The 25,384-nt window shown below is 35.9% G+C and overlaps 5 protein-coding genes across 7 annotated transcripts in view; 3 read left to right on the forward strand and 2 right to left on the reverse strand.

Annotated features, from left to right (window-relative positions):
- mrpl11 (mitochondrial ribosomal protein L11) overlaps positions 1-13,009 on the reverse strand; it is a 54,527-nt gene extending 41,518 nt beyond the window's left edge. The window contains exon 1 of one of the 3 annotated variants that reach the window (XM_083561378.1): positions 12,910-13,009. The gene's annotated coding sequence lies outside the window, so the exon portion shown is untranslated. Of the gene's footprint in view, positions 1-5,439; positions 5,803-12,909 lie in introns of those variants that run through there. The other 2 variants (XM_083561377.1, XM_083561379.1) reach the window with 2 other exon arrangements.
- Positions 7,912-11,122, forward strand: LOC310737175 (prefoldin subunit 6-like). Its single transcript, XM_083561382.1, has 4 exons — positions 7,912-8,122; positions 10,409-10,479; positions 10,610-10,734; positions 10,965-11,122. The coding sequence occupies exons 1-4, from the start codon at positions 8,059-8,061 to the stop codon at positions 11,083-11,085; spliced, it is 381 nt and encodes a 126-aa protein (XP_083417508.1). The 5' UTR covers positions 7,912-8,058; the 3' UTR covers positions 11,086-11,122.
- Positions 13,010-13,121: 112 nt separating the features above from the next.
- On the forward strand, positions 13,122-14,574 carry LOC310737174 (prefoldin subunit 6-like). The gene is made up of 4 exons (XM_083561381.1): positions 13,122-13,273; positions 13,861-13,931; positions 14,062-14,186; positions 14,417-14,574. The coding sequence occupies exons 1-4, from the start codon at positions 13,210-13,212 to the stop codon at positions 14,535-14,537; spliced, it is 381 nt and encodes a 126-aa protein (XP_083417507.1). The 5' UTR covers positions 13,122-13,209; the 3' UTR covers positions 14,538-14,574.
- Positions 14,575-17,441: 2,867 nt separating this feature from the next.
- Positions 17,442-19,217, forward strand: LOC310737173 (prefoldin subunit 6-like). The gene is made up of 4 exons (XM_083561380.1): positions 17,442-17,778; positions 18,194-18,264; positions 18,409-18,533; positions 18,764-19,217. The coding sequence occupies exons 1-4, from the start codon at positions 17,715-17,717 to the stop codon at positions 18,888-18,890; spliced, it is 387 nt and encodes a 128-aa protein (XP_083417506.1). The 5' UTR covers positions 17,442-17,714; the 3' UTR covers positions 18,891-19,217.
- A 1,788-nt stretch (positions 19,218-21,005) lies between these two features.
- LOC310737375 (prefoldin subunit 6-like) lies at positions 21,006-22,431 on the reverse strand. Its single transcript, XM_083561682.1, has 4 exons — positions 22,355-22,431; positions 21,734-21,804; positions 21,462-21,586; positions 21,006-21,305 (listed from the first exon to the last, which is right to left on the reverse strand). The coding sequence occupies exons 1-4, from the start codon at positions 22,416-22,418 to the stop codon at positions 21,185-21,187; spliced, it is 381 nt and encodes a 126-aa protein (XP_083417808.1). The 5' UTR covers positions 22,419-22,431; the 3' UTR covers positions 21,006-21,184.
- Between the last annotated feature and the right edge of the window lie 2,953 nt (positions 22,432-25,384).

The following is a 25,384-nucleotide window of genomic DNA, read 5'->3' on the forward strand; positions in this document are numbered from 1 at the left end:
ACATATACACTGGAAAGGTAGTCACTATTAATTGAACAAAACAAGACAAGAGCACATGGAAATTAAACCGTTGTTCTGCTCGTCACACCATTTTATATGCTGACAAAAAGGGTTTAATGCTTTTTTTTATTTTTCCCTCACTTGCTCTCATACGTCACACCCAAAACATTTCAATTTGTTTTCCACTTAAATTGTTCTGGTTGCTATATCATGTAAGTGTATTAGAAAAGTGTTACACTCAAAATCCTTACCTTTTAATACGGAATGCCAAATATTCACTGTATATAGACCAGGAGAACCTTGTTATCCTTGTCAAGACATAATTTTTTTTAATTGAAATGGGGTGTTATGCTTATTTCCAGCACATTATTCAATCTTTTACCATAATATTTTGCAGTGGAAAAGAAAAAAAAAAAGGACATTTTCATCTAGTTTGTGTATTCTGACTTGTGTTATTTGAGATCTGATCTGTACATTCTAAAATCTGACAATCTGAAATCTTTGTTCTCTTTGTTAAGGATACTCGCTTCGTTAAACAAGCTAAAATAAGCCAGTTGGCTTTGATACAATCAGCTTTATATGAAGCCAGACATCTTACAAAACATTTTAGTGTAATGAAATATAACATCTTAGACAACATATGATTTGTGTGTCCTGAGGCTCCTGCCAAAATACAGCTTGAAAGCTCGGACTGTTAATTAATAGTATTCTAAAGAAAGCTCACAGTGATTCAGGAACACTTTTTTACCTCCTTTACCTTAATAATAATAATGATTTTTTTTTATAGCAATATGCACCTTGGACAGTTCTGTGTACAAGGTATTTTAGTGTTACTTAATTCCATAACCTATATAACATGCTTATAACATTATCATATCTATTTTTTTTAATCCCAGTTTGCTGTTTTGTTAACACCTATTTAATTGTTTAAGCCTGCAATTAAGAATATGCTATTTACTGCATTTGTTCATAATACAGCAGGTTTTTGGGAAGGGGGGCGGGGGGGGGGGGGTGTTAAAGATTTGTAGATTTGTGTAAAGATCGTATTTAATGCAATAAACTGAACAAAGCCTACATTTAGTTTGAAATAAAAAGTTGTACATGAATACATTTTAAAGCCGTTTACCAATGCAGCTAATAAACTACAGTAATAAAACTCCTAATAAAAACAGACCTATTTGGCACTACCTGTGAAGCAGTGTCCTTTTACAAGTTGAACCATAATCATAATTAAATTGCATCTTGCGCCCTCACGTGGTATACAAATATAATTACATATCAAAATACTAATTTTGTATGCACAGGTCATTTACATATAAAGTTTGACAATAAATGTTTCTATACAGTATAATCCAAACAATGGTGGGCCTCAGGAACAGCAAAGCCTTCTCTGCTGGCCTAAACCCTATCAGAATTACTGACTTATGTTTTAATATATTTTTGTCCGTTGATATTATTAAATTATTCCTAAATGTCGGTGGTCTTTATTTCACAGCGTTACTCTCTTTTATGCTGTGTCTGTTCATGTTTGGATTTCTATCCAATCAGATTTCAGCCATCACGTTACTTGTTGTTAGGGTCAAAGGAAACTTAGGTCAAAGCACTTTAAAAATAAACAGTGGGGGCGCTTGCAGCATGCTGCTTTAAGGCTGTTGTTTTAACCAATCAGATTTCGAGTTTGCGACACTGAGGCCAACAATCAGGTGCACAAAATCGTTTTAACTTATTGTCCTTTTTTTCTCATTCCACAATGACTGACAAAAGAGCAGAAATTGATTTGGTCGCAGATAAATTTACAAGGACTTTTCAAGAAAATCTGAACATCACGAGGAAAGGTCAGCCAAAACGGTTGTTTTCATTAAGGCTCTGGGTTACTGATTGGAAGGTCAGGGGTTCAAGCCCTTATATCTCCAAGCTACCAATTTTGGGCCCTTGAGCAAGGTCCTTAGCTATCTGTGTTCTAGGGGCGCTGTATCATGGCTGGCCCTGTGCCCTGTCCCCAGCTTCCTAACATAGCTGGGGTATACGAAAAAACATTTTCACTATGATTTAATGTAAATGTGACAAGTAAAAGCCCCCTTACCCCTTTAAACGTTTGCGTTTTCTTTCCTGTAGAATTTGCATAAAAAACACAGTTTGCCTTAATTTCAAATCCTCAAGAAAAGTGTAATGTACAAAAAATATTATGCTTCTGCTAGAAATGGTGTATGTGGTGCAGTTGTGGCTGCAGTGAAAGGAGACTTGTTAAATTGTTTTAATTGAGTTTCTTGCTTTAGTAATACTATTCATTTCTTCTACTTGCTGCATAAGATACTTGTCTGTGATGCAGCGATTCACTATACTGTCTATCTGTATAATATTGATGGTCTCTATAGCCGTGGCATCATAAGGATGATGATGGTATTAAGAGGTGGATTGTTTACGGTAGGACACCGCTAAAGGTCTAGGTGTGAAATGCACGGCCCCGCCAGAGTCCAAGACTAATACAGTGGAACCTCAGTGTACGAGTGCCTTGTAGTACGAGATTATCGGTGTACGGAGTACGAGCATATTTCGGGAAGACGAGCATTTCTTTTGAAGCGTTTGGTTCCAGTGACACATTCTGCTCGTCACCTCCGTCCCCACGCTTCATGCTCAGTCGCTTCATAGACATTGTTCTGAGTGCGTTTTAGTGTTTTTGTCTTATTTCACTATATATTTAGCATCATGGGCCTTAAAAAGTGTAGTGATAGCACTGAAAAGAAGGTTGTCAAAAGAATAACCATTGAAATAAAGAAAGAAATTGTAGAAAAGCATGAACGTAGCGTACGCACACGAGCTCTTTGTCTTCAATATGGCATTTCTAGTTCAACAGTAAGTATAATCATAAAGAACCAAAAAAAAATTTTATGTTTATAATTTATTACTTTTATGTTTATACTTTGTTACAAGTATATTTGTATAATATATATATTTGGTAAATGAAGCATAAAACATTTTTTTAAGGGCTGAAATAATCGATCGCCTGAGGTCTGGGAACGCATTAATTCCTTTTACATTAATTCTTTTGGGAGAATTAACATGCGAGTACGAGCTTATGGAACGAATTTATCACCAGGGTTCCACTGTACTTGTCTTCACAATCTAATCAAGCCATATATCAGACATTTTAGAGATTTAGTAATTATGGAAATGCTTGTACTTTCCTGAAATGTAGATGCAACATGCAAATTGTTCTCCAGTTTTCTATTACAAATAATACAGCAAAAGTTGCCACAAGCTCACACAGGACAACCTATATACAATTCTCCAATTTTGTTTCTATCTAAAAAAACATCTGTGCTGCAAATAGGAAAATAAATGTTTAATATTACATCAAAGTTAAGAATCAAACCTTTACATTTCCATTACAAAACAATCTAAAAAAAAAAAGAATGGAGTTGCTTAATCGGTGCCAATATTCAAGCCAGAACTATGTACATAAAAGATCAAATAAACATGGACCATCTCTTTGTTTTTTTTAGAACCGCTTCTGAATGCCAGCTGGAAAAAAAAACTTTGAATGAAATGAGCTCTTGCTTTAAATGTATTCTGTTGGGTGTGGACTTGTTCTGGGAAGATGAAACAGAATTGAATCAGATATTAGAAAAGTTCTATTTGAAAGCACGATTACAGAACATTTCTCAGAGATTTATTAAAATTGAACCTTTTTATGGCTCTTGTCCAACTTGCACTGTTTCTAATTTAAACCTGAATTGAAGAGGTAACCCATGGCATGGTATGCATTACAGGGTGTGCAACACAGAAGTGCAGGGGAAAAAAACACTCACAAAGCACAAATTGAAAGATGGTGAAGAGATGCCTCTGTGGAGTTTATTTAGGCACCATGTCCTAAAACTAAGCTCAATTAGAGTTGAAGAATTTAAGTGGTCTGCACAGAGCTGTTTATTTTATTTACTTTAATTTCATAACCTATTGGAACAGTAGCATACCTAGTCTTTATGTCCCAGTTTGCTGATTTGTTAGCAACTATTTAATTGCTTAAAACAGCCAGTTATTAAAAATGTTATTTCATGCATTAGTTCATTACATTTTTGTTCAGTTCATTTTTGTGAATGGGGCAAAATATGTGGTGGCCATTTTAAACCTTTGGGCCGATGACATCAGTACTTGACCTCGCTATGAGCACAAATTCCTACAGCCATGTGAAATCTATCGATTGGGAAACCTTCTTAAAACACTAAAGGTTATTATATATACAGTTTACACACACTAATACACACAGCACCTGTCAAAAGTAGGAAACACCTAGTCTTATCATTTTTGAGGAACAAAACTGTAGCTCCTTTTGTTTATATGCAACAAACTAGGTGATTTAAAAGTAAGATCTTCTCTGACAAAGAAAAAAGTAACGATAATCACCTTTATTTTTATTGAAAAATTATTTCCTTGCATTAATAACAGCTTTACGATCCTGCCTTGTGATCCAGTTCATCACAGAGTAGTTGAATAGGATTTAGGTGTGGTGACTAACACTCCAGGCAACTATTTATTCTCCAAATAATGCTTATAGAGCTTTTATAGTGAAACAAGTTTTAATTAGTTGGTTTTAATTAACAGCAGTCCAGACGAAATTTCCTAGCATTGAAGTAGGAACTGGTAGCCCTGTTGGTTCAGTATCCCTTTCACCTGAAGAAATTCTCCATACTAGCTCCAAAACAACCACAAACCATTAAGTGTCCACCTCCATGTTTGATTGTGGGTGTAAGGCAGCCTGATAATATCTTCACTCCCTTTAGCCATCTCAAATACAGTAAGTTTTTTTTTTTGTTGTTAGAGCCAAAAATTTCTAAAATCTGTCTACAGACCTTTCTTCCACTCATTCACTGTCCAATTGTGTTTTTGCCTTTTACCTGTTGTTGTTGGGTTTTTTTTTTTTTGCATACAAACAAAAGGAACATGCATGTGTTTCAAATACAACAACAACCAGAACTGTGTGTGTGAGCATGTGCATGCATGCATGTTTGTATGCATGTATGTACACACACACACACACACACACACACACACACAGACACACACAGACACACACAGACACACACAGACACACACAGACACACAGACACACAGACACACAGAGACACACCAGCATTATGGAATACACATCATTATGAAATAATTGAATCATTTCAATATTTGCCAGATTTTGTTCAGTCACTATGTGAGTGTTAGATGCACCGAGAAAGTAAGAAACTGCCTCACTGCCCAAACCTCAGTTAATAAAGTTGCTCTTCTTGTCCTACGCATCGTTTAAACCCCACAAATAACCATAAGCAGCACATGTCAGTTGCCTTTACTTATTTATTTATTATTAGATAATTCTAACATCAAGGATTACAAATGAGATACAAAGAAACAATCGGTGGATTTTAGATGAAGAGTGAAATAACATGTACTCACCTCAGCAATGTGAAAAGCAGTGTGTTCAGATAAACCCGGCAAGTCCTTCACGTTAACATAGAAACATGCACGCTGCCATATTGCACCCACTCGACTATTATAAACCTTGCGATAGTGACTCCTAACGTGCAGGAGGATAAACTACATGTACCCTAGAAGACTTACTGTATAGTGCACTGTGCAGCACGTAGAAGGCATAATAATCTTGGTACTAAATATTCACTACATGGCCGAAAATATTCAGACACCTGACCATGACACTGACCATGGCATGTGGTAGTTCCCATTTAGCTACAAAGTAAAAAGCATGCAATTGTATAGGATGTATTCATATATGATATATATCATACTTTGCTTCATCTTAGAAACATGTTGTCTATATCTAATGCAGAGAAGCTCGGCCATGCATTCATGAACTCCTGACTGGACTACTACAATGCATTACTAGGTGGATGTCCTGCATCATTGATCGGCAAGCTACAGTTAGTCCAGAATACATCAGCCATAATTCTCACAAGGTCAAGAAAAAATGACCATATAACCCCAATCTTATCACCCCTACACTGGCTACCTGTTAAGTTTTGAATCGACTACAAATGACTGCTTCTTACTAACAAAACACTAAATGGTTTAGCTCCCATGTATCTACACAGTCTTCTAACACGCTACAATGTGTCACACTCCTTGAGATCTCAAAACTCTGAACTTCTATTTGTTTCTAGAATAGCAAAGTCTACTAAAGGTGGTAGAACATTCACACATTTAGCTCCTAAACTTTGGAATAGTCTTCCTGACAGTGTTCGGAACTCAGACACTCTCTCCCAGTTTAAGTGTAGATTAAAGACGTATCTTTTTAGCAAAGCCTACACATAACAAACATCACATATCATAACCTTGTGCTCCAGTACATTTAATCACATGCACATCTCACCTTGTGCTTTTTAATATCATGAACAGCAGCTACACTAAATCCTCTCCACTGCTTCTCTCATTTTACCCATCCCGAGGCACCCTGAGGTTGCGCCAGCTCTAGTCACGTCCCACCTCATGAAGATTATGGACCTTTAAAGAAGTAGACGTCGACCCCGCAAACATCCCGAACCATCTAGAGACGCACCAGTGCCATTTGGATCCCACCTCATGTGAAGTTTGGACATTGAACCTCTTTGAGTGTTTAAAGGCTCTGGCTTGGAGAAGCTGGTGTTGGATCTATGATGATCGCAAATATTGAGCTATTTTATGAGTTGCTCAGTAGCTTCTGGTTCCATAACCTCAAATGACAGTATAAGACGTTAGAAACTTATCACTCATAGTCTTACACTCCAGAGCTCATGTTAGTTCTCACTCTCCAGTGTTCTGTATTGTTTAAAGACTATAATCACACTCTTGATATCACCCAAATGAGCATGGGGTCCCCTTTTGAGTCTGGTTCCTCTCAAGGTTTCTTCCTCAAAGCATCTAAGGGAGTTTTTCCTTGCCACAGTCACCATTGCTGCTCATCAGGGATAAATACACATCGCTCACCTTAATTCTCAAATTCTGTAAAGCTTCTTTGAGACAATGTCTGTTGTGAAAAGCGCTATTGAAAATAACTTGACTTGACTTAACTAATCAGACTGTAAAAGGTGTAAGAGGTGGATTGATTCAGGAGGACACCACTGAAAGCTAAGGTGTGAAATGCACTGCTCTTGACTGGTATATATTTGCATTGAAATGACTTGATTACATTATTGAATATACTACACATGTACACCAACTAATCTTTTACATTTGAATTAAACCTTAAAATAATAATAACAATAAATTTACATTTACTGTCTAATTTCCTAGTTTTTTTTAACATTAGTCTGTGATAAAAGACTAACTCCCAAGTCAGGTTCCTGCAAATAAATACATTTGTATTAGAATATATTCTTTCAAATAGGTCAAAATTCCCCAAATTGTAATCTTTGCATATATTCTGTTAAGATATATATAAAAATAACATGCATTTTTTAATACATGGCATAAATAAATAGACTATCTGCATAGATAATCCTAAAATGTATCTACTATTGAAGGAAAGGATTCCCATTTAGTTGTATTTCCACGCTTCACCACTAGAGGTAGACATACAGTTTACCACTCATGATAAGTTACCTAAGAACATCACAGTGCACCGTTCTCCAACAATAGTATAAAAGGCCAGAACACAGCAGCAGACTCTATTCAGCAGGCCAGTTGACATCACCCAACCTACCGATCAGCAGCTAACAGAAGACAGCAATAATCACCTCACACACGATCAATCCTAAACCCAGTAAAGTTTAAGTGTTCAGAATCCTGTACCGTGTTTTTTACTGACACGCTGGGGCGACTACAATCTCCTGATCAGCGCACACCAGATCGTGAAATTCCTTTAGTTTTTAGGGATAGTGAAAACCCTCCTAACAACTATATCTGGACATTAGGGGGCAGTGTTACACACGGACGCGCTCAGGCTGTCGCAGAATTATTGCGTCATTCGTGCTGCGCCTCCCTTGATTCTGCATGGCTAAGGAGCACAGCTAGCCAAAGCAGATTTTGTTGTTTTATCCGGTATAAAAACGAATGTTGAATTAGTTTCCAATAATCAGCGGAATGGCGGACGCAATTCAAAAGAAACTACAGTCCGAGTTGGAAAAATATCAACAGATCCAAAAAGGTATCTGTGGGAATGATGAGCCCAGCCCGCTGAGACTGTCATGGGCGAGCTAATTTAAGATTTTGTAGAGAAGCACGCCGTTGTTTTCGCTGTTAATATGTTTAAATCAGTGAATATTCTCTGTGTTCGATTTCCTTTTAATTATAATACCCAGTTATTAGAGGTGAAGTAAATTACTGATCTGCCTTCATTACAATTCCACCTGCCTTCACTTTTAAGCATTAATGTTTATTGTCTATTCCAGAGGTGGCAAAAGTATACACATCGTTTACTTAAGTAGAAGTGTTTTAAAACACTCCACTAAAAGTAGAAGTACTGACTACACTTTTTTTTACCCAAGTTAAAGTAAAGATGTTTGGGCTCTGACATGTACTTAAGTAAAAAGTAGCTGTTACTACTGCTTGTTTTAGTGTCATACTGGTAACTGAACTTCACATTATATCAATGTATTAATACAAAAACTGAATGTATCAAGGCTGAGCAACCACCATATAGAATACAAGCAGAGAAAAGACTAAGATGACATAAAAAAAAAAAAAATATATATATATATATATATATATATATATATATATATATATATATATATACACTATATTTCTAAAAGTATTGGGTCACCTGGTCATAAGTACAGTATGTATTTTTTGAGCATTGAATTCAACATTTAGTCCCAATTTTTGGAGTGTGCTTATGGATATTTGTGTTCATCATCCACAAGGGTGTTAGTAAAGTCAGGTACTGATGTAGGTGAGGTGAGGAGGCCTGGGGTGCAGTCAGCGTTCACATTAATCCCAAAGGTGTTCAGTAGGGATGAGATCAGAGCTCTATAGCAGGCCACTCAAGATCTTCCTCTCCAAAGCATGTAAACCAGATCTACAAGGAGCTCACTTTGTGCACATGGGTTATATACGCGTGTGTGTGTGTGTATATATATATATATATATGTGTGTGTGTGTGTGTTTATTTGCCATCACCAGGCCATATCCCTGATTGTAGGGTTAAACCAGCTGTCTTTGAAAACAACTCAAATTTATTATGAGGTTTTACAAATGACAAATTTAAGGTGAGTTATCCTGTGCATTTTATTGAAGTTCAAACAGGAAGTTAATAATTTATACTTCACCTGTATAGCAGTTCTACAACATATAGAAACTATCGGACTAAACCTCAGATTTCAAATGACAGCTACATACTACAGAAATTAAGAACATCCTTATTTAAAAAAAATAGCAACGTGTATTGTAGGGAAAAAACTTTAAACACTAAAATGGCTCATGGCAAGAAAGGTATAGCAATAAACGTTAGATTACCTGTATGTGCTTTCTCAAATTTGACGGCGAATTCTTGAAAGCCGATAATTTCGAACATCTCCCTTATATATGGCCATAGGTGCTGAGGAATGTCTTTGTTTTTATTTATTTTCACATCGGTGACTCCCTCTTAATTCACATAAACCATTCCTCCTGTTGCCTTGCTCATTGTTAGCTCAGCTAGCCTACGTCTACGTCTGATAGCCAGAAAATAATACATCAGTGATATGGTGAAAAGGCTGCGCGATGATAGGATGATAGGTTGGAAACAGCGCTCAATGAGATGAAATAATACTAAAACTAACTAGGCTGGTTTGAAAATGTAAGAAGTAGAAAGTACAGATATTTGTGTAAAAATTTAATGAGTGAAAGGAAAAAAGTTGTCTGGAAAAAAAATAGTGGAGTAAAGTAATGATACCAGAAAAATCTACTTAAGCACAGTAACGAAGTATTTGTAATTCGTTACTTTCCACCTCTGGTCTATTCCAATTAGACACTGTTATTTGTCCTTACAGAGTGTGGTGTAAATTTAAGTAATGACATGCCACTGTGTGGTGCTTATTCTTGATGATGGTATTGGAATTGTGCGAATTTTAATAGCAATTTGTGTTTACCAGAAACATGATTTTGTATGCATCATATTTCATATTGTTCCGCACATTATTACTCAAGTATCATACACAAGTGCATGCATCATCTATAAAATACATATTTATCTGCTTCTTTTTTTCTTGGTTAAAATTTCTCACCATCCTATTCCCTCATGCCAGACCGTCATAAAAAGCATTTCACTGCATGTCGTACTCTGTATGTATGTGTATGTGACAAATAAAATTTGATTTGATATCTTTCTGCTTTTTACTGTTACATTTTTGCATTATATGTATAGTTTATATTTTATTCCATTAAAGATTTCTTATTATATAAGAAAGTGTATATAAATGACAAAGTTCCTAAATCTTGTCTCATACTACAGATATCAGTAAAAGCATGTCAGCCCGACAGAAACTTGAGGCTCAGCTTACTGAGAATAACATAGTTAAAGAGGTAAGGAATAGTGTTATATGACCCCTTTCTGAATTTTGGGACAGCAGCATTTTGTGTCTTATGTGTAATTGTGAGGTGTGAGTTGCTTTAACAGTTATAAAAATCTATTGTATATGTATGCATTTTGTAGGAGTTGGACTTGTTGGACAACCAAAATACAGTTTACAAGTTAATTGGACCAGTTTTGGTAAAACAAGACCCAGATGAAGCAAAAGCAACAGTAGCCAAAAGGCTCGAGTACATCAACGGAGAAATGTAAGTTGATTAGAAGTGGTGTACAATGTATTGTATAGTAACGGCCACTATATTAACATGTTTAATTATGGAACACATTTACAGATAGCCATGTAATATTTTAAACAGCTGTGCCATTGTTTTGTTTGTAGCTTGTTTAAAATAAAAATAATTTCCCTTTAAGAATTAATATCAGTGAAATAGTGTCTCCAATTAAATAGATAATCTACTTCTGTGTCTTTTTTCTGCAGCAAACGATATGAGATGTTACAGAAAGACCTGGAGCGAAAGTCTGAACAGCATCGCGAGACTCTTGCCAGCTTGCAGCAAGAGTTTCAACGTGCTCAGGGCCTTCCTGTTGGCAAAGTCTAATTTGTGAATGGATTATGAATAAACCCCATTATTTAGATCTCTCTGGTGCCACTTGCTGTTTCATCTAAGGGAGGTTTTCCTTGTCACAGTCGCTACGGCTGCTCATCAGGGATAAATACACATTGCTCACCATAATTCTTAAATTCTGTAAAGCTGCTTTAAGACAACGTCTGCTATAGAAATTGACTTGATTTAACTTAAATAATTAGACTGTGATTAAGCCACTCCAAGGCCCTCTAGCTGATGTTCAGTCAAGTCGGCATTTTCACATCCTTTATTTAGATGGTCAGAGAGCATGCTAGTCAGAGCTTTCAAACTGCATATATAACTACATATTTAGCAGATATTTTTTCATTCCAGAAATGATGTATGCAGGTGGTTTAGCTGTGGCTGTGTGAAGTAAGACTTGCTGAATTTTTTGCTTTAGTAATGGAATTTATTCAGATACCTGTCTGTGATGCAGCACTCTGTTATACTGTGTATCTGTAAAGTGTGGATGGTTTCTATATCCGTGGGGGTCATAATGATGGTATTAAGAGGTGGATTGACTCAGGTAGGACACCACTGAAGGCTTAGGTGTGATTGCACTGCTCTCGACTGGTATATATTTTCATTGAAATGACTTGAATTTAATTACATTTTTGAATACAGTACACATGTACATTAACTAATCTTTTACATTTTAAGTAAACCTTATAATAATAATAATAATACCAATAAATTATATTTACTGTCTAATTCCCTGCTTTTTTTTTTACATTTGTCTCTGATAAAAGACTAACTCCCACGTCAGATTCCCTGCAAATAAATAGATTTGTATTAGGATATATTCTTTCAAATAGGTCAGAATTCCCCAAATTGTAATCTTTGCATATATTCTGTTAAGATATATAATAAAAAAACATGCATTTTATAATACATGGCATAAATAAATAGACTATCTGCATGGATAATCCACAAATATTGTATCTACTACTGAAGGAAAGGATTCCCATTTAGTTGTATTTCCACGCTTCACCACTAGAGGCAGACAAAGTTTACCACCAGGGGTCACCAACCTTTTTGAAACTCAGTGCTGCTTTTTGGGTACCGATTACTGTGAAGGGCTACCAGTTTGATACACACTTCTGAAATAACAAATTTGCTCAATTTACTTTTAATTATATGTTATTATTAATAATTAATGATATTCATCTATGTGAAGACACTGATCATGTTAATGATTTCTCACAATAATTATCAACAATGATTTAACAAGGTAGGAAAAAGATAAATGTCAATATTCAAAACTTTATTTCAATAAATCTCTGCAAGTATTTACATTTTCACTAGCCACTAACAATTTTTAACAAATTATGCACTACGTTGCATCATGTTTGTACAGATTATCAATTAAGTAACATACAAAAATCAACTTGGAGACCAGCTAGCTCTAATCTAATATGAAACATTGTTTAACTTTTTTTATATTGTCATTATCAAATTCATACCAATGCAAGTGTGATTTAAAAAAAGAATAGCAGCAAAATAATTATATGCATCTCACTGGTAAGTGTCGCTATGGTGAGCTATTTTTAGAAAAGGCCCGCGGGCACCTTGTTGGTGACCCCTGGTTTACCACTCATGATAAGTTACCTAAGAACATCACAGTGCACCGTTCTCCATCAAGAGTATAAAAGGCCAGAACACAGCAGCAGACGCTATTCAGCAGGCCAGTTGACATCACCCAACCTACGGATCAGCAGCTAACAGAAGACAGCAATAATCACCCAACACACGATCAATCCTAAACCCAGTAAAGTTTAATTGTTCTGAATCCTGTACCGTGTTTTTACTGACACGCTGGGGCGACTACAATCTCCTGATCAGCGCACACCAGATAGCGAAATTCCTTTATAATTGATCCTTCGAGCTAGATAGGAAACCCTCCTAACAACTATATATATGGACATTAGGGGGCAGTGTTACACACGGACGCGCTCAGGCTGTCGCAGAATTATTGCGTCATTCGTGCTGCGCCTCCCTTTAATCTGCATGGCTAAGGAGCACAGCTAGCTAAAGCAGATTGTGTTGTTTTATCCGGTATAAAAACGAATGTTGAATTAGTTTCCAATCATCAGCGGAATGGCGGACGCAATACAAAAGAAACTACAGTCCGAGTTGGAAAAATATCAACAGATCCAAAAAGGTATCTGTGGGAATGATGAGCCCAGCCCGCTGAGACTGTCATGGGCGAGCTAATTTAAGATTTTGTAGAGAAGCACGCCGTTGTTTTCGCTGTTAATATGTTTAAATCAGTGAATATTCTCTGTGTTCGATTTCCTTTTAATTATAATACCCAGTTATTAGAGATGCAATAAATTACTGATCTGCCCTTATTACAATTCCACCTGCCTTCACTTTTAAGCATTAATGTTTATTGTCTATTCCATGTAGACACTGTAATTTGTCCTTATAGAGTTTGGTGTAAATTTAAGTAATGACATGCCACTGAGTGGTGCTTATTATTGATGATGGTATTGGAATTGTGTGAATTCTGTTGCAATTTTAATTTACCAGAAACATGATTTTGTATGCATCATATTTCATGTTTTTTGCACATTTTTCCTCAAGTATCGTACACAAGTGCATGCATTATTTATAAAATACAGTTTGCTTTTTACTGTTACATTTTTGCTTTATATGTATAGTTCGTATTTTAATTCATTAAAGATTTTTTATTGTATAAAAAAGTATATAAATGACAAAGTTCCTAAATCTTGTCTCATACTACAGATATCAGTAAAAGCATGTCAGCCCGACAGAAACTTGAGGCTCAGCTTACTGAGAATAACATAGTTAAAGAGGTAAGGAATAGTGTTATATGACCCCTTTCTGAATTTTGGGACAGCAGCATTTTGTGTCTTATGTGTAATTGTGAGGTGTGAGTTGCTTTAACAGTTATAAAAATCTATTGTATATGTATGCATTTTGTAGGAGTTGGACTTGTTGGACAACCAAAATACAGTTTACAAGTTAATTGGACCAGTTTTGGTAAAACAAGACCCAGATGAAGCAAAAGCAACAGTAGCCAAAAGGCTCGAGTACATCAACGGAGAAATGTAAGTTGATTAGAAGTGGTGTACAATGTATTGTATAGTAACGGCCACTATATTAACATGTTTAATTATGGAACACATTTACAGATAGCCATGTAATATTTTAAACAGCTGTGCCATTGTTTTGTTTGTAGCTTGTTTGGAATAAAAATTATTTCCCTTTAAGAATTAATATCAGTGAAATAGTGTCTTCAATTAAATAGATAATCATCTTCTGTGTCTTTTTTCTGCAGCAAACGATATGAGACGTTACTGAAAGACCTGGAGCGAAAGTCTGAACAGCATCGCGAGACTCTTGCCAGCTTGCAGCAAGAGTTCCAACGTGCTCAGGGCCTTCCTGTTGGCAAAGTCTAATTTGTGAATGGATTATGAATAAACCCCATTATTTAGATCTCTCTGGTGCCACTTGCTGTTTCATCTAAGGAAGGTTTTCCCTGTCACAGTCGCTACGGCTGCTCATCAGGGATAAATACACATCGCTCACCATAATTCTTAAATTCTGTAAAGCTGCTTTAAGACAACGTCTGCTATAGAAATTGACTTGATTTAACTTAAATAATTAGACTGTGATTAAGCCACTCCAAGGCCCTCTAGCTGATGTTCAGTCAAGTCGGCATTTTCACGTCCTTTACTTAGATGGTCGGAGAGCATGCTAGTCAGAGCTTTCAAACTGCATATATAACTACATATTTAGCAGATATTTTTTCATTCCAGAAATGATGTATGCAGGTGGTTTAGCTGTGGCTGTGTGAAGTAAGACTTGCTGAATTTTTTGCTTTAGTAATGGAATTTATTCAGATACCTGTCTGTGATGCAGCACTCTGTTATACTGTGTATCTGTAAAGTGTGGATGGTTTCTATATCCGTGGGGGTCATAATGATGGTATTAATAGGTGGATTGACTCAGGTAGGACACCACTGAAGGCTTAGGTGTGAAATGCACTGCTCTCGACTGGTAAATATTTGCATTGAAATTAATTGAATTTGATAAAATTTTGAATACAGTACACATGTACATTAACTAATCTTTTACATTTGAATTAAACCTTGAAATAATAATGAATAAGAATTTAATAAATTAATATTTACTGTCTAATTCCATGCTTTTTTTTTTTTTTTTTTTTTTTTTTTTTTTTTTTTTTTTTTTTACATTGGTCTGTGATAAAAGACTAACTCCCAAATCGGATTCCCTGCAAATAAATACATTTGTCTTAGGATATATTCTTTAAATAGGTCAGTATTCCCCAAATTGTAATCTTTGCATATATTCTGTTAGGATATATAATAAAATGACATTCATTTTATAATACATGGCATAAATAAATACAAACCGGATTCCAAAAAAGTTGGGGCACTGTACAAATCATGAAATATTTTGGATTTCATGAGAGTTACACACTCCAAAAATGTTGGGACAGGCAGCAACAAGAGGCCGGCAAAGTTAAATGTACATATAAGGAACAGCTGGAGGACCAATCTGCATCTTATTAGGGTAATTGGTAACATGATTGGGTATAAAAGGAGCCTCTCAGAGTGGCAGTGTCTCTCAGAAGTCAAGATGGACAGAGGATCACCAATTCCCCCAATGCTGCAGTGAAAAATAGTGGAGCAATATCAGAAAGGAGTTTTTTAGAGAAAAATTGCAAAGAGTTTGAAGTTATCATCATCTACAGTGCATAATATCCAAAGATTCAGAGAAACCGGAACAATCTCTGTGCGTAAGGCCGGAAAACCATACTGTATGCTCGTGATCTTACGGCCCTTAGCCGGCACTGCATCACATACAGGAATGCTACTGTAATGGAAATCACAACATGGGCTCAAGAATACTTCCAGAAAACATTGTCGGTGAACACAATCCACTGTGCCATTCGCTATTGCCAGCTAAAACTCTATAGGTTGAAAAAGAAGCCATGTCTAAACATAATCCAGAGGCGCAGGCATTTTCTCTGGACTAAGGCTCATTTAAAATGGACTGGAAAAGTGAAAAACTGTTCTGTGGACAGACAAATCAAAATTTGAAGTTCTTTTTGGGAAAACTGGGATGCCATGTCATCCGGACTAAAGAGGATAAGGACAACCCAAGTTGTTATCAGCGCTCAGTTCAGAAGCCTGCATCTCTGATGGTATGGGGTTGCATGAGTGCATGTGGCATGGGCAGCTTACACATCTGGAAAGGCACCATCAATGCTGAAAGGTATAGCCAAGTTCTAGAACAACAAATGCTCCCATCCAGACGTCCTCTCTTTCAGGGAAGACCTTGCATTTTCCAACATAATGCCAGACCACATACTGCATCAATTATAACATCATGGCTGCGTAGAAGAAGGAATTCACCCATAGAAAACATTTGGCACATCATAAAGAGGAAGATGTGACAAAGAAGACCTAAGACAGTTGAGCAATTAGAAGCCTGTATTAGACAAGAATGGGGCAACATTCCTATTCCTAAACTTGAGGAACTTGTCTCCTCAGTCCCCAGACATTTGCAGACTGTTATAAAAAGAAGTGGGGACGCCACACAGTGGTAAACAGAGAGAGACTCAAAGCACTTTTGATGCCATGAAATTTAAAATTAACTTATTTTTCCCTTAAAATGATAAATTTTCTCAGTTTAAACATTTGATATATCATCTATGTTGTATTCTGAATAAAATATTGAAATTTGAAACTTCCACATAATTGCATTCTGTTTTTATTCACAATTTGTACAGTGTCCCAAACTTTTCTGGAATCAGGTTTGTAGACTATCTGCATGGATAATTACGTAAGCGCATTGCATTCACAAAGAGAAAAAAAATCACAGTAAGGTTCTCATAATTATGACTTAATATTTCACAGTAATGAGATCCTGATCTCATAATTATGACTTAGTATCTCATAATTACGACTTCTCAATTATGACTTAGTATCTCTTAATATTATTATGATTATTATTATTATTATTATATTTTAACATTGCCTACTAATATATGTTACACATTCTGACTGTCCACCTGAAAAATTTCGCGCTCTCACCGCTGCGGCCCGGGTTCGATCCCCGGTCAGGAAACCAACCCCAGCCACTTTCAGTGCCGGTCCCAAGCCCGGATAAATTGACGAGGGTTGCGTTAGAAAGGGCATCCAGCGTAAAAACATGTGCCAAATCAATATTTGGCACATCGCTGTGGCGACCCCTAACGGGAGAAGCCGAAAGAAAGTTAAATTGTATCTAATATTGTAAGAAAGGATTCCTATTCAGTTGTATTTCCACGCTTCACCACTAGAGGCAGACATACAGTTTACCACTCATGATAAGTTACCTATTACATCACAGGGCACCGTTCTTCATCAAGAGTATAAAAGGACAGAACACTGAGCAGCAGTCGTTATTCAGCAGGCCAGTCAACATCACGCAACCTACTGATCAGCAGCTAACAGAAGACAGCAATTATCAATTGATCAACTGTTCCTTAGTCAGCTAAATCAGCAGATTTCATTGTTTTACCAGTATACAAACAAATGTTTAATTAGTTTCCAATAATCAGCGGAATGGCGGACACAATACAAAAGAGAATACAGTCCGAGTTGGAAAAATATAAACATATCCAACAAGGTATCTGTGGGAATGATGAGCCCAGCCCGCTGAGACTGTCATGGGCGAGCTAATTTAGGATTTTGTAGAGAAGCACGCCGTTGTTTTCGCTGTTAATATGTTTAAATCTGTGAATATTCTCTGTGTTCGATTTCCTTTTAATTATAATACCCAGTTATTAGAGATGCAATAAATTACTGATCTGCCCTTATTACAATTCCACCTGCCTTCACTTTTAACCATTAATGTTTATTGTCTATTCCATGTAGACACTGCATGGAACATTGTCCTTATAGAGTTTGGTGTAAATTTAAGTAATGACAAGCCACTGAGTGGTGCTTATTATTGATGATAGTATTGGAATTGTGCGAATTCTGTTAGCAATTTTTGTTGACCAAAAAATGAATTTGTATGCATCATATTTCATGTACTACAGATATCAGTAAAAGCAAGTCAGCAAGACAGAAACTTGAGGCTCAGCTTATCGAGAATAACATGGTTAAAGACGTAAGGAATAGTTTTATATGACCCCTTTCTGAATTTTGAGAAAGCAGCATTTTGTGTCTTAGTAATTGTGAATAGTTACACATTGTAAGGTGTGAGTTGCTTTAACAGTTATAAAAATCTATTGTATATGCATGCATTTTGTAGGAGTTGGACTTATTGGACAACCATAATGCAGTTTACAAGTTAGTTGGACGAGTCATGATAAAACAAGACCAAGATGAAGCAAAAGCAACAGTGGCCCAAAGGCTCGAGTACATCAACGGAGAAATGTAAGTTGATTAGAAGTGGTGTACAATGTATTATATAGTAACGCCCACTATATTAACATGTTTAATTACGGAACACATTTACAGTTATCTATGTAAAAATGGAAACAGCTGTGCCATTGTTTTGATTGTAGCTTCTTTGGAATAAAAATTATTTCCCTTTAAGAAATAATATCAGTAGAATAGTGTCTCCAATTCAATAGATAATCTACTTCTTTGTCATTTTTCTGCAGAAAACAATATGAGACGTTACTGAAAGACCTGGAGCGAAAGTCTAAAGAGCATCGCGAGGTTATTATAAGCTTGCATGAAGAGTTCCAACGTGCTCAGGGCCTTCCTGTTGGCAAATTTAATTTGTGAATGGATTATGAATAAACCACATTATTTATATCTCTCTGGTGCAATTTGCTGTTTGACTTAACCATCCATTGCAGACTGAATATTTTTTGTTCAATAAACCATTAGCAGAAAGTTAGGATAAAATGTAAGTTAAAAAAAAATTGTTTATATGGTTCTAAAAATATTTTGATGATTCACACTAATGCAACAAAATACTGTACGTATAAAATTCACATCATGCACAATGTTAGTAAAACACTGGTAACATTATTGTAAAAAAGTAAAATGGGCCTGTGGAGACAGGCAAGGGGACAGTGCATACAGATTAAAATTAAAACGAATTTTCCTGTGTCCCTATCATTTTAGAAATAATTCTCTAAGTTTTTTAGTAATAGGATTTATTTTTATTATGTTTATTATTATTTAAAAATCCTTGTTATCCTTGTTATTACTGCAAGAAATAAATGAGAAAACCTTACCTTTAGTGGTGGTTTTCTACTATGATTTTAACATAATGAATATAATGAATAACAAGTAAAATAGCAATAATAAGCTAATGCGCACATATAAATACATGTGGGTAAACGTTGAGCTAACAGCGTAATGTCTAATCTTACCTTTTTGTTTGTTTTTGTACATTAGGGTACACATTGGTACTCTAAGGTAGTAATGTGTACCTTTTTGAGTATAAAGTACAAAGATGTCCTTATAATGGTACTCAGAGTGTATTGTTTACATATTTCAAATTGTAATTTGTGTATGCACAGTACATGGCACACAGTAATGGATACTTGCACATTCAAATAATACTTCATTTTGTTCTATTCTACAGTCCATGTTTCAGGAATAAAACAAGTCATTCAAAACAAACTATTGAAAGAAAATATGTATTGAACTCAACTGACAAACATGTCAAGACCCTATATAATAAACGCACACTTGTTGGTCTCCTGTGTGTAAAAAAGTCTCCCCTTCTAATGTAAGCAAATACAAAATGCAGGCTAAATGAGCATCCGAGAGTGAAAGGTGGTCCACACAGCCGGTGTCTCATGAATTCTTAATCCTTTTAGAAGCTTTTCGCTACAGCTGAGGGCGCAGAGTTTGCGGTGGGTGCGCAGCTCTTCCTTTGAAACAGCGCTGATCCTTGAAAATGTATGATGTTCCCGTTGTTTAAGCCTCTGCGGGTGGGAAATGAAGGGGGAGAAGCTTGGCCTCGGTGGGATATTAATTGGAGGTGAGACTCCACAATCAGACAGTTTGCGCCTCGTCGCTTCTGTATTCTGTGCCTAACGGTCTGTAGAAAAGTGGGCGGGGCCTTAAAATTCCAAACCCGGCGTCATACCTGAGCGGACTGAATGACGTCGCTGCGTGAACAGCTGGCTTCGCGCGCCACTCGCCTGCCCATACAATTACAGAAAACTTTGTCGCTTCAATAAGCGACCACCAGTCACGGATCTCATGCACGCCAGGGTGTGCGACATTGTAAACATAGTACAGTTTAGAGCAGATCAAAAGAGTTTGGGATAAATACCAAGCTGTCACAGTTGGGCCCCTCAGCGAGGCCCTTAACCCTCGCCCTTAATCCCTACACAGTGAAAATCTTACTTCGCATATCTCATCTTGTTAGCAAGTTGGGTTTAAAGCGCATGTGCCATAATACAGCTCTTGACAACACCCACCATCTTCACAATGTGCTGCGATACGCAAATAAATAATTTCACTGTGCTATTATGTACATGTGACAAGTAAAAACCTCTTTACATTCTCTAATAATTAAAATGCCCCAACACATTGGGGTACATTTCTGAAATGGTACCATTTGAAATACGTTAGCTTAACGTTTACCCACATGTATTTATATGTGCGCATGGTGCAATTTTTTTTAAACATAGGTTATTATTGCTATTGTACTTGTTATTCAAAAATTTAATTATGTTAAAAATCATAGTAGAAAACCACCACTAAAGGTAAGCAACATTTTCTCATTTATTTCTTGCAGTATTAACAAGGATAACAAGGATTTTCAAAATAGACATCAAAATAAATCTTATTATGACAAAAATTCATGAAATTATTTTTTTAATATATGAACATAAAATAAAATGTATTTTTATTTTAATCTGTATGCACTCTCTCCTTGCCTGTCTGCTCCACCACATTCTACTATTTACAATAATGTTAGTGTTTTAGCAACATTAAACATGTGAATTTTATACACATTTTGTTGCATTAGTGTAAATCATCTAATATTTTTAGAACCACATAGACAACTTTTGTTTTTTACTTAAATTTTACCATAACATTCTGCTGATGGTTCATTGACCACCAAAAGAAAGGCCCTGAGCATTTTCGAGCTCTTGCTGCAAGCTGGCAATAGCCTTATGATGCTGTTCAGCCTGTTCCTCCAGGTCTTTCAGTGACGTCTCACATCGTGTGCTGCACAAAAAGGACACAGAAGTAGATTATATTTTTAATTGAAGACACTATTCTACTACTGATATTAATCTGTAGTAGAATCTAAAATGTAAAAATCTAATCTAAAAAGTGGGCGTTACTATATAATACATTGTACACCACTTCTAATCAACTTACATTTCTCTGTTGATGAACTCAAGCCTTTGGGCCACTTTTGCTTTTGCTTCATCTAGGTTTTGTTTTATCAGGACTCGTCCAATTAACTTGTAAACTGTATTCTGGTTGTCCAACAAGTCCAACTCCTACAAAATGCATGCATATACAATAGATTTGTATAACTGTTAAAACACCTCACACCTCACAATGTGTAACTACTTACAATTACACATAAAACACAAAATGCTGCTTTCCCAAAATTTAGAAAGGGGTCATATAACACTATTCCTTACCTCTTTAACTGTGTTATTCTCAGTAAGCTGAGCCTCAAGTTTCTGTTGGGCTGACTTGATTTTACTGATATCTGTAGTATGAGACAAGATTCAGGAACTTTGTCATTTATATACACTTTCTTAAAAAAAATAAAAATAAAAATAATAATAATAAAAATAAATAAATTAATATATATATATATATATATATATATATATATATATATATATATATATATATATATATATATATATATATATATATAAACTATACATATAAAGCAAAAATGTAACAGCAAAAAGCAGAAAGATGTATCCTATAGATAATGCATGCAATTGTGTAAGATACTTGAGTAAAAATGTGTGAAACATGAAATACGATACATACAAAATCACGTTTCTGGTAAATACAAATTGCTATTAAAATTCGCACATACTATCATCAAGAATAAGCACCACACAGTGGCATGTCATTACATAAATTGACACCAAACTCTATAAGGACAAATGACAGTGTCTAATTGGAATAGACAATAAACAATAATGCTTATAAGTGATAAGTAATTTACTGCATCTCTAAGATTTAAACAGATTAACAGCGAAAGTAACAGCAGTCTCAGCGGGCATCATTCGCAGAAATACCTTTTTGAATCTGTCTATATTTTTCCAACTCAGATTGTATTTTATTTTGTATTTCGTCCGCCATTCCGCTGATTATTGGAAACTAACACAGGGTAAAACAACCAAATTTGCTGATTTAGCTAACTAACTGTTCCTTAGCGATGCAGATTAAAGAGAGGCGCAGCCCAAATGACGCAATAATTCTGCGACAGACTAAGCAGGTTTAATATTGCCTGTTAATGACCGGATATAGTAGATGCCATATTTGTGGATTATCCATGCAGTTAGTTTATTTATTGTTGCCATGTATTACTAAATGCATGTGTGTGTGTGTGTTGTACCTTTTTTTTTTTATACTATATATCTTAACAGAATATATGCAAAGATTACAATTTGGGGAATCTGTATTCAAAAATGTAATTAAATTCAAGTCATTTCAATGGAAATATATACCAGTCGAGAGCAGTGCATTTCACACCTAAGCCTTCAGTGGTGTCCTACCTGAGTCAATCCACCTCTTAATACCATCATTATGACCTCCACGGATATAGAAACCATCCACACTTTACAGATACACAGTATAACAGAGTGCTGAATCACAGACAGAATCTGAACGAATTCCATTACTAAAGCAAAAAAATTCAGCAAGTCTTAATTCACACAGCCACAGCTAAACCACCTGCATACATCAGGTACTTATAATACTAATTATGTAGTTACATATGCAGTTTGAAAGCTCTCATGCGCTCTCTGACCATCTAAATAAAGGACTTGAAATGTCGACTTGACTGAACATCAGCAAGAGGGGCTAGGAGTGGCCTAATCACAGTCTAATTAGTTAAAGCAACAGCTTCAATCAACGTAGAGTTTACGCTAAAAAAAAAAAAAGCCTGCAGTGATCACAGTGATTGTCTTACGTTAGATACCTTTGATCTCAGCAACACGTAATTTGTTGATTGAAATCTGATTGGATAGAAACTCCAACATAAACAGACATTTGGGTGTGCTGCACAAGCGAGAGAAACATCATGAAATAAAGAATATAGACTATTGGGAATAATCGAATACATTTTCAGTCAGTGATTCTGAGAGTTTAAGGCAGCAGAGAAGACATTGCTCACCCTGGGTGACCCTGCCAGTGACAGACAAAAGGGACAGATGAGTGCATGACAATAAATACACAGAAGAGAACAGGGAGGTGGTACCTCAGTGGTTAAGACATTGGACTTTGGATCGGAAGGTCACAAGTTCAAATTCCACCACCTAGCTGCCACTGCTGGGCCCTTGAGCAAGGCCCTTAACCTTCCCCTGCTCAGTTGTAAGTCGCCCTGGATAAGAGAGTCTAGCAAATGCCATAAATATAAATGTAGAACAAAAGAATGACTGACTAATAAATTCAAAGACAATGAGCTGTAAAATAAACATTGCAAAATATGTAAAGCATAGTATAATGCTACTGCATATAAAGACATAGATAAAGGAAAGATGCAGCAAAGTATGACGTATATCCGATATGAATACATCCTATACAATTGCGTGCTTGTAACTTTGAGGCAAAAGGCGAACTACTACATGTCATTGTCAGTGTTATGGTCAGGTGTCTGAATTCTTTCGGCCATGTGGTGAATATTCATTATGCCTTCCACGTCCTGCACAGTGCACTATACAGAAAGTCCACTAGGGCACATGTAATTTATACTCCTGCACGTTAGAAGTCACTATCGCACGGTTTATAATTAAGTTTAGTGGCTGCAATACGGCAGCATGCATGCTTCTATGTTTATCTGAACACACAGCTATTTACATTGCTGAGGTGAGTACATGTTATCTCACTCTTCATCTAAAATGCACCGATTGTCTCTTTGTATCTCATTTGTAATCCTTGATGTTAGAATTCCTGATAATAAATAAATAAGTAAAGGCAACTGTCATGTGCTGCTTATGGTTATTTGTGGGGTTTAATTGATGCAGTAGGACAATAAATGAATTTGTAATTGAAACGTGCTTTTTTTAGTAGTAATATTTATATTAATTTGTCTCCTTTGATTTTCTGCTGTTACAGTGGGAAAGCATGATTTTGTAACATCCGTGTAGTATATGGTACCCTGTATGTTTAGAGATGCTGGAAGAGCAATAACTTTATTAACTGAGGTTTGGCCAGTGAGGTTGTTTGTTTATTTCTTTCTCTGTGCCATATAACACTCACATAGTGACTGAACAAAATCTCTCAAATATTCAAATAATTCAATCATGTCATAATGATAATGATAGCATTCCATAATGCTGGTGTTGTGTGTGTGTGTGTGTGTGTGTGTGTGTGTGTGTGTGTGTGTGCGTGTGTGTGCGTGTGTGTGTACATACATACACACATACATACATACATACATACATACATACATGCATACATACATACATACATACATACATACATACATACATACATACATACACACATACATGCATACATACATACATACATACATACATACATACATACATACATGCATACAAACATGCATGCATGCACATGCTCACACACAGTTCTGGATGTTGTTGTTGTTGTTGTTGTTGTTGTTGTATTTGACACACATGGATGTTCCTTTTGTTTATATTCAAAAAACAAAACAAAAAAAACAGGTAAAAGGCAAAAACACACAACAATTGGACAGTGAATGAGTGGAAGAAAGGTCTGTAGACAGATGAGTCCAAATTTGACATTTTTAGCTCTAACAAACAAAAAAAAACACTTACTGTATGTGAGATGGCTAACAGGAGTGAAAAGATTAGTTTTGGAGCTAGTATGGAGAATTGCTCCAGGTAAAAGTAATACTGAACCAACAGGGTTACCATTTCCTACTTCAATGCTATGCAATTTCATCTGGACTGCAGCTAATTAAAACCAGCTAATTAAAACAAATTTGACTCTAAAAGTTCTATAAGCATTGTTTACAGATAAAATAGTTGGCTGGAGTGTTTGTCACTGCACCTAAATCCTATTCAACTGCTCTGTGATGAACTGGATCACAAGGCAGAATCGTAAAGCTGTTATTA

The sequence above is a fragment of the Silurus aristotelis genome (assembly GCF_946808225.1).
Source record: "Silurus aristotelis genome assembly, chromosome: 14".
In the NCBI taxonomy this organism is placed as follows: domain Eukaryota; kingdom Metazoa; phylum Chordata; class Actinopteri; order Siluriformes; family Siluridae; genus Silurus; species Silurus aristotelis.

Excerpts from the sequence above, each read along its gene's own strand:
- LOC310737175 (XM_083561382.1), top strand. The coding sequence starts at position 8,059 with ATGGCGGACGCAATTCAAAAGAAACTACAGTCCGAGTTGGAAAAATAT. Across the intron at positions 10,480-10,609 it reads AGAATAACATAGTTAAAGAG|GAGTTGGACTTGTTGGACAA; the intron begins GTAAGGAATAGT and ends TGCATTTTGTAG. Across the intron at positions 10,735-10,964 it reads GAGTACATCAACGGAGAAAT|CAAACGATATGAGATGTTAC; the intron begins GTAAGTTGATTA and ends TTTTTTCTGCAG.
- LOC310737174 (XM_083561381.1), top strand. The coding sequence starts at position 13,210 with ATGGCGGACGCAATACAAAAGAAACTACAGTCCGAGTTGGAAAAATAT. Across the intron at positions 13,274-13,860 it reads ATATCAACAGATCCAAAAAG|ATATCAGTAAAAGCATGTCA; the intron begins GTATCTGTGGGA and ends CTCATACTACAG. Across the intron at positions 13,932-14,061 it reads AGAATAACATAGTTAAAGAG|GAGTTGGACTTGTTGGACAA; the intron begins GTAAGGAATAGT and ends TGCATTTTGTAG.
- LOC310737173 (XM_083561380.1), top strand. The coding sequence starts at position 17,715 with ATGGCGGACACAATACAAAAGAGAATACAGTCCGAGTTGGAAAAATAT. Across the intron at positions 17,779-18,193 it reads ATATAAACATATCCAACAAG|ATATCAGTAAAAGCAAGTCA; the intron begins GTATCTGTGGGA and ends CATGTACTACAG. Across the intron at positions 18,534-18,763 it reads GAGTACATCAACGGAGAAAT|AAAACAATATGAGACGTTAC; the intron begins GTAAGTTGATTA and ends ATTTTTCTGCAG.
- LOC310737375 (XM_083561682.1), bottom strand. The coding sequence starts at position 22,418 with ATGGCGGACGAAATACAAAATAAAATACAATCTGAGTTGGAAAAATAT. Across the intron at positions 21,805-22,354 it reads ATATAGACAGATTCAAAAAG|ATATCAGTAAAATCAAGTCA; the intron begins GTATTTCTGCGA and ends CTCATACTACAG. Across the intron at positions 21,306-21,461 it reads GAGTTCATCAACAGAGAAAT|CACACGATGTGAGACGTCAC; the intron begins GTAAGTTGATTA and ends CTTTTTGTGCAG.